This window comes from Pteropus alecto, unplaced genomic scaffold (assembly GCF_000325575.1).
Source record: "Pteropus alecto unplaced genomic scaffold, ASM32557v1 scaffold320, whole genome shotgun sequence".
Taxonomy (NCBI): Eukaryota; Metazoa; Chordata; class Mammalia; order Chiroptera; family Pteropodidae; genus Pteropus; species Pteropus alecto.
The window spans coordinates 1,815,258-1,825,877 of NW_006429963.1; the positions used below are offsets into that span (position 1 = coordinate 1,815,258).

At 57.5% G+C, this 10,620-nt stretch overlaps 1 protein-coding gene across 1 annotated transcript in view; it reads left to right on the forward strand.

Annotated features, from left to right (window-relative positions):
* The window catches only part of PAXIP1 (PAX interacting protein 1), a 28,627-nt gene extending 18,290 nt beyond the window's left edge, over positions 1 to 10,337 (forward strand). The window contains exons 10-22 of the mRNA XM_025044924.1: positions 183 to 278; positions 985 to 1,122; positions 1,634 to 1,755; positions 2,134 to 2,318; positions 3,485 to 3,528; positions 4,833 to 4,903; positions 5,401 to 5,503; positions 6,515 to 6,683; positions 7,981 to 8,081; positions 9,073 to 9,207; positions 9,289 to 9,364; positions 9,447 to 9,507; positions 9,972 to 10,337. Coding sequence (XP_024900692.1) covers positions 183 to 278; positions 985 to 1,122; positions 1,634 to 1,755; positions 2,134 to 2,318; positions 3,485 to 3,528; positions 4,833 to 4,903; positions 5,401 to 5,503; positions 6,515 to 6,683; positions 7,981 to 8,081; positions 9,073 to 9,207; positions 9,289 to 9,364; positions 9,447 to 9,507; positions 9,972 to 9,987 — 1,317 coding nt within the window. The 3' untranslated portion in view covers positions 9,988 to 10,337. The remainder of the gene's footprint in view (positions 1 to 182; positions 279 to 984; positions 1,123 to 1,633; positions 1,756 to 2,133; positions 2,319 to 3,484; positions 3,529 to 4,832; positions 4,904 to 5,400; positions 5,504 to 6,514; positions 6,684 to 7,980; positions 8,082 to 9,072; positions 9,208 to 9,288; positions 9,365 to 9,446; positions 9,508 to 9,971) is intronic.
* The last annotated feature ends 283 nt before the right edge of the window (positions 10,338 to 10,620 follow it).

Below are 10,620 nucleotides of genomic sequence, written 5' to 3' on the forward strand. Positions count from 1 at the left end.
GTTTGTTTCGTTTCGTGGTGCTGGCGGCGGAGTCTGTAAACGTTACCGATACGTGTTTTACCCTTGGAGGAAGTAGACTGTGGGAACATGGCGTGAGCCTTTCAGTGGTCACACTGACGTTGTTGCCCTGCCCCATTCTCCTGAGGGCCCCGGGTTGTGACTCGGACCCTGTGTGTGTCCAGATAATCCAGGTGCACGGGGGCGCGGTGGACCCCACGCTGTCGAGTCGCTGCACACACCTCCTGTGCGAGAGCCAGGTCAGCGGTGTCTACGCTCAGGTGGGTCGCGTGGCCCCGGACGCCTGTCCCTTGCAAGTAGATTGCTGTCACTGGTGTGTCGAGCCCTCTGTGGCCACCAGGCCTCTGTGCCTTTGCTGGAGTGGAGGGGGCGGGTTCCAGGCAGAGCTGAGGACAGGGTGGACACCGCACAGCGCAGCTCAAGGCAGCGCTGGCGGAGCGGGGGTGGACGGCAGCAGCCTGTCCTGTCTTGTGGGACTTTGTGCGGGAGCCTGACACGGCAGCCACCGAGCTCCTGCAGAGGTCTGGGCACAAGCTCTGCTGCACGTCACCTCTCACCCCCTTACATTGCCTTTCTTCTCTCTTAAGGGTTCCTACCTGTAGAGTGACCCCCAAGAAGCCCTTTTCAGGGGATAACCATTTCTTGGATCTGGGTTTTCGTGGGGGAATTTTAATTTTGATGATTATAATGTTATGTCGTGCTAGGACTGAAGTTATTTTTAAGGTCATCAGATTTGTCGCGTTTGTCCCCCCAGTGCAGGCTCTCGTTCATATCTATGTATCTACCTAGTAACGTTTTCAAGCCGCGTTGAAATCCACACGCTACACTGTTGCTGTTTGTCACTTTAGTGAACTGGGCGTTGATCGTCATGAAGTTCTTTTGTTAATAGCGTGAGTTATAGTTAGACACCTCCAGCTTCTATGGAACTTTGCAGTTAGGAAACCCCACTCCCGCTCTGTTTGGCAGGCCATCAGGGAGAGGAAGAGGTGCGTCACTGCCCACTGGCTGAACACGGTCCTGAAGAAGAAGAAGCTGGTGCCGCCCCACCGGGCCCTGCACTTCCCGGTGGCCTTCCCCCCGGGGGGGAAGCCGTGTTCGCAGCACGTAAGGCGCTGTCGGCCGCGGGGTCTTCTCCAGTCCTGAGCCCCGGTCCCTCACTGGCCTCCGAGTCGGTGTCTCGTGCATGCAGCAGCTCGTCAGCTGACGCTTAGTCCTGAACCGAACTGTGTCTTGCCCAGAAGTGACCGCGGTCGGGCAGTGCTTTCTCAGTAGCTGGACGTTCTCCGCCCAGCTGACATCAAGGTGGGGTCAGTAAGGAGACGGAGGGGCTGGCCGATGCTTTGACGCGTCGTAAAGTGACTTTAAAACTATCCGGAGAACGTCGCATTAGCCCGAGAAAGGGCTCCCCGTGTTCGGTTTTCTCCCCTCCCCATGACGACGCACGTAGCCCTTTCACATGACGGACGAAATCCTGGGGTTGGTGTTCTTAGGAGTGACTGGGTGTCTCCCAAGTGCCAAAGAAAGGGTGCAAGTAGACACGCCTCAAAACAGCCACAGTGGAGATGCGTCCTCGGGTTAAGCTGTATTTTTCCGTATTTGCTCTTTTTCCTCTTAGATTATTTCTGTGACTGGCTTTGTCGACAGCGACAGAGATGACCTGAAGTTGATGGCCTACCTGGCAGGCGCCAAATACACGGGCTACCTGTGCCGGAGCAACACGGTTCTCATCTGCAAAGAGTAAGTGCGCCCGTGACACCGTGCTCCGTCACGCGCCCGTGATGCCACCCCTGTCACGCGCTTACGCCGTGTGCTGCTGGCCGCGCGCTGCGTCCGTGAGAGCTCTCGGTTTTGTGGTGGGGATTGGAGTGAGGACGCGTTGGAGGAACGGCTGTGACGTTCCCGATAACATTGGTAGAAACAGGAAGGATTCGTGTGATCGAGTGGATTGACGGCGTTTCAGCGGGTCGTGAGGTCGCAGAACGGGCAGGAGTAGGGCTAGCGGGCGACCCGGGGTGACGCTCCCCGAGAAGGCGGTTTCGACTGGCTTTGGTTGAACGCGAAGATGGCTTTGAGCACGAGGCTGCTCTAACACGTACTGTGTTTTTCCACAAAAAGGCCGACCGGTCTGAAATACGAGAAGGCCAGGGAGTGGAGGATCCCGTGCGTGAACGCCCAGTGGCTCGGCGACATCCTCCTCGGGGACTTCGAGGCGCTGCGGCAGGTGCAGTGCAGCCGCTACGCGGCCTTCGGCCTGCCCGACCCGTTCGCCCCCACTCAGCGCCTGGTCTGGAGCCTTCTGGGTGAGTGGGCCCCGGCCGCCGTGCGCTCGCTGCAGGGGCCTGCGCCCCGCCCCCCGCGCGGGCTCCGGCTGCCACCTGCTTCCTCGCCACACGCGCCTCTGCCCTGCTCTGCCCGGGCTCCTCCTCCTCGCTGGCTCGTTGTCGTCTGCTTCCTTGAGCGGTGGAAGGGACACTTGGGAGCCTTGCCCCTGTCGCTCCAGCGAGTTCTCGCTCACCTGAAATGCCACCCACCTCAGAAACAGCCCCTGCTTTCCCTCTGCGGCCCGTGAGGAGCCGTGCCTTCGGGTCGACGTGTGTCACGACAGGTCGGAGCGCGCGTGCTTGCTGCTCCCTGCTCCTTGCGGCGTCACAGACTCCTGAGAAGACCCCGTCCCCAGAGTGGAGCACAGCACTTAGTTTCACTGCGTTTATGGAAGTGACCACTAACCCCCCAGAATGGCCATCCAAACCCCGCTTGCCGCGCTCTGACAGGAGCCCATTACGTTCGCGTCTCTGTGGCGTTGATAGCAAGAAGCGTGGCTTCGCTTTGGGCCACAGGCTGCTCCCTGTGACGTATCTGTGGGTCTGACTTCAACTCTGAAACCATTGTCAGGGCTGCTGGTCCCTCATTGAGTGCTGGGGGATGGTCAGCACGCGGGGAGACCTGTGGCCTTCGAGTCGCCCCCTCTCATCGTGCCATGGCTGAGGGCGGCACAGTGGGATGGAGACACGTCTGCTTTACACAGCAGTGCCGGGTCGTGTGCCACTGCTGTTCCCCGCGTGGCCTCGCGGGTCTGACTTCAACTCTGAAACCATTGTCAGGGCTGCTGGTCCCTCATTGAGTGCTGGGGGATGGTCAGCACGCGGGGAGACCTGTGGCCTTCGAGTCGCCCCCTCTCATCGTGCATGGTTCCCAGCCGTGGCTGAGGGCGGCACAGTGGGATAGAGACACGTCTGCTTTACACAGCGTGTCGTGTGCCACTGCTGTTCCCCGCGTGGCCTCGCTAGACCGTGAGCGCCTCCCCGGGACAGCCGGCCCCTCCGTCCCCGACGGGAAACTAGGGATCGTCCTGATGTCCTAACTGAACGTAGTCGGCTAAGCCACCTGCGTGTCTAGGCTCACCAGCCCCGAAAAGGGGCTGTCTGTGCGCGGCACACAGCAGGAGTGACGCATTTCCTCTCTCTAGACGCCTGGAGGGTCCCGCTGACGGTGCCAGCGGAGCTGCTCACGGTACGTTGCGTCGGCGCCTCGCTTCGGCGGTTTTCAGCGACGGGCTTCCTGGCGGAGGGACCGCCAACCCCCACCGCGCCCCCCAGCTGCAGAGCTGGCTCCGGCCCGTGCTCGGTGAAGGGCTCATTCGGGGGCCCATCCTGCCGGGACCAGCAGGGAACACTGGAGTATGTCCCGAGCGTCCACCACCTGATGCGTTTTGGCCAGGAGGCCTGTGGGCTGCTGGCCGCTCTCACGCTCGCGACCACGTGGCCACACTTGTGTTTCGCGTAAACTGGCGACCACAGTTTTAACAAAACGTGACCAGTCGTGACTCAGCAGCAAAAGCCGAAACCCGGTTCATTTGGATGCAGGAATTTTATGGCCGCTTTTAAGGTGAAGGTGGGACGTGGTCACCAGCGTCCCCGCCCGAACCACGCGGCTTCTGCTCTGAAGTCGTGCTGGGTCTCTGGCTTCTCCGTGGCTTCTCTCGGGGACGGAAGGCGAAGGCCTTGGGGACCCGGAGGCCGCCATTCTGTTGCCCGTCTGTGTCGGGCGTTGCTCACAGCGAGGTCGTTTGGAGGCTCGTTGGGGCTGAGGGCCCTTGTCTCGTGAGGTGAGGGCGAGCGGGTCCTCCCGTCCTGCAGGCGTGTGACGCCGGAGCCTCCGCGTCTGAAGGCGCCCGCGGGTCCAGGTGTGCTTAGCGGATGTGCTTCTGGGTACAGCGTAGCGTTCAGAAAATGGCACTCGGAGTTGAGGTGTATCAGCAACACTGAGGGGTGGTCGCCGTGTAGCAGAATAGGCGTATTTGGGAGAAGCCCTGCATCTAAGACGTGCAGCGGGGGGACGGGCTGCTGGTGGGGACACCTGAGGGACAGGGCCCCATCGGGGACAGGCTGGCCTGCGGCCGGGGAGCTGTGCCACCTCAAGTTCCTGTCCCGCTCTGCGCAGCGTGGCTGAGCTGGTTGCCCCGAGCATCTCTCGTGAGCCCTGGGCGTGAGCTTGCCTTTCAGGAACGGTCCCCAGGGCTGTGATTGCGAAGGGCTTGCTCCCCTGGTCCCGGTCAGGATGGGAAAGACAGGAGAGCTCAGGAGCGCACAGTGCGGACGGCGTCTGGCAGGGCGGGGAGGGAGGCCGAGAGGCTGCTCCACGGTTCTCAGGGAGTGCACGGTTCGCGGTCCCGTCGTGGGGCCAGGCGAACGCCGGGTCTGGTGGAGCGCGGTTTTGTAGACCAGCAAGGGGTTCGCCTGTTTGACCTGTCGGCCCCGTGGGAGCCGCTGCCCTACCTGGAAGGGTGAGTGACGCACCTGCTGCTTGACTTCCAGGGCATCAGGCCGCCCCCCAGGCTGAAGCAGAGCGAAGTCACAAACACCCAGCCTTCTTCCAAGAGAGCCAGGTAGGGGCCAGCGCCGTGCTGCGGTCGGCTGTCCCCACGGGCAGCTGGGAGGCCCCCCGACCCTTGCTCAGCGAACAGGGCGTGCAGGGTCTGCTTGCTGCTTCGCAGCCTGGTTGTGGCATTTCTTATTTTATCGCTGGCAATAACTGGTCAACAGGCCAGTTTTTTTTTTTCTCTTATTAAAACAATGAGCAGAAGAATCTTTTTTTTGAAGCACAACTTGCCAGTAGCCCCAGCGTGCAGACCCGACCCATGGCGGGACTGCTGGAGGGCGGAGCGGCCCTGCGTGCTCTGGGGGTGCCGTCTCCAGGGCCCCAGCCCGCAGTGACACGCTGGCCAGTGCTAGCCCTGTGAGCCCTGCCCGTTGTCACGTTAGTCGGGCACAGCGGGTGCATGGAGCTTGCTCTCCGTGTGACTCTAGAAGACGCTTTCTTCTCAAGAACGTTTTTATTTTAAGTAACAAAGTCGTCATTCCATTGTGTGCATTCACCTTACAGAATCGAAGACATACCACCGCCCACTAAAAAGCTAACCCCAGAGCTGACCCCGTCTGTGCTCTTCACCGGATTCGAGCCCATCCAGGTTCAACAGTACGTCAAGGTGACGTGTCAGCCCCCTCGTGCGGGAGTGGCCCGTGCTGTCTGTGTCCGCTTCTCACTAGCCGTTACGGAGCTGACTCCTAACGGAGGGTCTTGTTGTGACCGTCTTCGTGGTGCGTTTGTGACCTGCCTGGGGCGGTGTTGAGTGACAGCGTCCCTCCAGCTGCTCGCTTCCTAGCGGTGGCGGACTAAGATTCAGGTAGCAGACCAAGAGCCATTTGTTATCACGTGGACGTTTGCAAGGCTGCTTGATGTCCCTCTAGTAAAGAGGTCCAGTGTGAAAGGGTCACTGTGCCCCCCCAGCCCCTGACTGAAACCCCAGTCTCCTCGAGGTCAGTTTTCTCGGTCGGTGGGCCAAAGGGTGTATTTGTGCATTTACGTAATAAATGGGAGTAAAATTTTAAATACGCTTTTTAGAATAGTGCAAAGGAGTGTGGAGTTTTGTTTTTGTGCAGCCTGGTTAAGAGTGTAAGTCGATCCGTGTCATGTTGGGTTAGGACATTTCACTTCTAATTTTTCTTTTAAGGAAGAGGAACAATTAGAAATGCTGTCGTGAATTTAGCATAATTTCATATTTTAACTTTCGCAGTTGAGCGTAGGCACCGAGATCATGTTTTACATGTTCGGCTCCCCGGTCAGCTCTCTGGCCACCCTTTTTAGGCCTGGCCTGTTATAGGCGCGTCACTGACGTGCGTCCAGCTCCTGCAGTCGGGGCGTCCGCACCTCCCACGAAGCGCGCTGCATCGCCGGCTCAGTCACAGGGCTGTGTTCCCGGCGTCCGGTGGAGAATTCGTGTTTTGATCTCGATCTGTGGGGAACTGAGACAAACGACATTGCCAATTCTAGTTTTTACTTCCCTCCCAGTGTCACGAGTTTGGCTTGGCCTTGCTCACAGTCCCGTTTTCCGTGGTCGGGAACTCCCCCTAGATCTCGACTCGGATGCGTGTTCCCTGTGCCACGCCGCCGTGTGGCCCGCAGGCTCACCGGCCCTCTCTGTGCTCCTGACCTTCAGAAGCTGTACATTCTGGGTGGGGAGATTGCCGAGTCTGCGCAGAAATGCACGCACCTCATCGCCAGCAAGGTGACGCGCACGGTCAAGTTCCTGACGGCCATCTCTGTGGTGAAGCACGTGGTGACCCCGGAGTGGCTGGAAGAGTGTTTCAAATGTCAGACGTTCGTTGGTAGGTAGCCGTTTTTAATGCTGGGTAAACTTCCAAAGTTGTGGTCTCGAGTTTATCTCCATTTTTATCCCAGCACATGTCCTAATTTTTAAAATTTTTCAATGTCCCCATTTCTCTAGCATAAACGTAGGCTTTTTCTTGTAATCCCACGCCAGTTCTTCAGAAGGCTTATCAGCCTTAATTTTTGCCTTAGGAATTTACATTTCAAATCTATCGCTTCATGTGTGATGGCACTTTTTTTTCTTTTTCTGGTTCATCATTTTTAATTTTTCCAGTTTTCAGACATTTCCACATAATCAGCACAGCAGCGTTACTTATCTGCTGACTGGCTGATCGATTTGTATTTCTAGCAGTTATTAACCAAACTTCAGCATTTCTTTGTGATACGATTATTCTTGCTGTGGCCCATGAACTGAGAATGATTTTTACATTTTTAAAGTGTTATTTTAAAAGTATAAGGAATTGGATATGCAGCAGAAACAAAACGTGGCCCGTCCGTCCTAAAATCTGTCCTCTGGCCAGCCCGGTGTGCCAGCCCCTGCTCCAGACTGCCCTTGTGCCTCAGTGGTGTGAGCACTCCATGATGCTCTTTGGTGATTGTCACGAATCAAAAGAAAAAAGGTGCTTTTTTGAATGTGAGACACATTCATGAGAAGATTCAGACACTTTGCGATCTGTAACTTTTGAGAAGTTAGGATACTTCTTAAAGTGTTACTCAGAAAACTGAAAACCAGTCAATTAAAAATTCTCAGAAGTCTTCAGAATTTGGTAAAACTACCCTTTATGCACTTTCCTATACTTCCAGGAGTATGTTTTGGTAAATCTGTGAAACCTAACTGATTGATCATCATCTGATCGAGTCTAACGTCCCTCGGGCCATCGTGGTCACTGCATGCGCACACGGGCACGATGGCCTTAGGCTTATCAGCCTGGGGCATGGGTGGGGACGTGCGGCCCCCCCAGTAGTGTGGGGGTGGGGTGCGGAGGGGGCACCAGCTTCCACGGGAGTTCGTGGCTTCAGAGGTCGAGACACGCTGACCCAGAGCGGAGGTTGCCTGTGGCCTGCCGCTCCCGGGGGCAGTGAGCGTGGTGTAGGGGGACCTCGGCCTCCGAGGCCTGGCCGGTCGGCGTGGCTGACGGGCAGGGGTGCCTGTGGCCTGCCGCTCCGGGGGGCAGTGAGCGCGGTGTAGGGGGACCTCGGCCTCCGAGGCCTGGCCCGGTCGGCGTGGCTGACGGGCCAGGCGGGCCCCGGGGCTCCGCGTGCCGGCCTGCGCCGATCGCCTGTCCTGTCCTCCAGACGAGCAGAACTACCTCCTCCGGGACGCAGAGGCCGAGGTGCTCTTCTCCTTCAGCCTGGAGGAGTCCCTGAAGCGGGCGCATGTCTCTCCGCTCTTCAAGGTACGGTCAGGGCTGCGTCGCCGGCGCGTCCGCCGTGCGGGGGAGGGTGATGGTGGCTCTTGGGGTGCGGGCGTCCACGGGTGCACTGCCCAGTGCTGCTCGGCTGAGTGGACGGGCCGCAGACAGACGCGTCGCCTGTTGGGGACGGGGGGCGGCATGACCTGCCTGAGTGCTCCGACTGTATTCGTGGATCATCTGAGTGGCAAGAGACATTTTAGTTGATTTTGAACAAATATTATGTTAATATTATTGTCGTTAAAAGTGTTAGTTGGACAATGGAGAAGATGTTTGGGGAAATATTAATGGAATGTGTGCCAAACTGATTCAGGACTAAAGATCTCAGAATACTCGTTAGATAGAATACTTGGAACAGTTTGGAAATGTTTTCGTGTCAGAGTAGCTATGTAAATTAAGCTGGTTTTTATCCTTTATAAGGAGCTGATTGAGGAATCAGAAATTATTTGCAGTAGTGAGTTAAGATGTGTCTTACCGAAAATAGTCTGATTTTTCTCAGTGTTTGATTCTTTTCTGAGTACTTTCAAACAAGGTACGTTGTGGCATGCTTAGGAGCAAGGGTGTTAGGAAATTAAATCATCACTGTCACCAGGTCCTGCTCCTCCGACAGTGTCCCAGTCACAGAAGTGGGGGAAGCAGGCGCCCACGTCTGCCAGGCAGCGGGGACTGGCACGGGCGCAGGCCCCACGGGGCAGTGGGGCGTCCGGCGCCGCGCGCTGCCCGCCTTTCGGGGCTGGGGTCCTGCTCACTCACCCCGCGTGGATCTCACCGAACTCACGCAAGCGCTTAAATTTCCAGACTCCATCCTGGCTCGCGCTGGGCCCGCTTCTGGCTGGGGCGGGGGGCTGGTCCCTCTGCGGCTTCGTGAGGGGCAATGCTTTGTCATCGTTCTCGGGACGGAACGTAGGAAAGTGACGTCCTCGACGAAGTCGAAGCGCTTCAAAGCCGTAGCGTGCGTGTTCTCATCCACCTTTAGGCCAAGTACTTCTACATCACGCCTGGGATCTGCCCGAGTCTGTCCACCATGAAGGCGATCGTGGAGTGCGCCGGCGGGAAGGTCTTGCCCAAGCAGCCGTCCTTCCGGAAGCTCATGGAGCACAAGCAGAACAAGGTCGGGGTGGGGGGCGGTCGAGGGCACCTCTGTCGTGGGGCGTCGCGCTCAGCGGCCAACGATCCCGTTCCCTCCCCTCAGAGCCTGTCGGAAATAATCCTCATTTCCTGCGAGAACGACCTGCACCTGTGCCGGGAGTACTTCGCCCGCGGGATTGGTAGGCCGGGCCCCGCGGGGTGCGGAGCGGGGTGCGAGCGGGGTTCCCGCACGCGGCCCCTCACAGCCTCCTTTCCCCGCAGATGTGCACAACGCCGAGTTCGTCCTGACTGGGGTGCTCACGCAGACGCTGGACTACGAGTCATATCCTTCGCGAAGGCGCCGGGTGCCGCCCGCAGCCTTGATGGGGGGCCGACTGGGGCGGGCGGGGCCAGGCGGAGCCACCGAGCCCCGCGGGTGTCACGCTGCGTCCTCTCGGCCTTGTCCGGCCACGCGCATTCACACTGGTGGACGCCCGTGCGGAAGGAGGACTCGCTAACAGTCACGGTGATGGCAGCTGTCACCGCAGCTTCTCCAGCCTCTAGCGTGGCAGCAGTGGATGGGCGGCCGGTTTCGGGTGGTGGGCCCCGGATGCCGCAGGCGGCTCGGCCTGTGCCGTGGGCCTTTGGGGTGTCGGCCTGTCGGGCCGTGCTCAGTTCCTGTCAGTGGAGTCACCCGGGGGGCTCCAACAGGCACCGGGCCGGGCCCCGAGCCGGGTGTCACCGTGGCATCACCGTGGTGTCACCGTGGCGCGTCGTCTCTGAAAGCTGTTTTCCTCAGCGGCCTACGTATAAATTCAACTGAGGTCCCCGCGGGACACCTGGAGCCCGGAGCGCGTCCCTGCCAGCGAGGACGCAGCTGCCAGCGCCCGCCCCTCCAGCCGCCTCGTTTTCCAGCTGCTTTCTCAGGGGACAAGCGTTTTAAAGCCGGAGAACACGTGTTATTAAACATGCTGCATCTTTTTAAGATGTGTGATTTTATTCTGAGGAACATAAATTATGTTTTGTATACTATGACTTGGAGAACGTTAGGTTTTATGATTCATTTGCCGGGGTTTAAATGTTTTCACAAAACTGTTCTGGAGCTTTAGCTACAAATAAAATGCTGTAAATAAAGACTTGTTATCTCTAAATTATGGACTTAAAGATTTGAAATGTTTTGTACTGTATTTTTATTTCTTATACTTTCTTTTATATTGACATCCTGCCCACATTTTAAATAAATGTACTTTTGAACTTTACTTAGAATCGGGTGATCCTTTGTTATTCCATATTTTTTGCATAATTTCTATGATTTGCATTAAACTGGATCACATTTTAAGTAATTTCAAGGTAAAATGTTTTCTAATAAATTTTCCCCTAAAGAAAAATCTCCCTGCCGTCACCTGCCTGTCGCCTTCCGAGCTCTGTTCTGGCCTCGTCGCGTGTGGCAGTCACT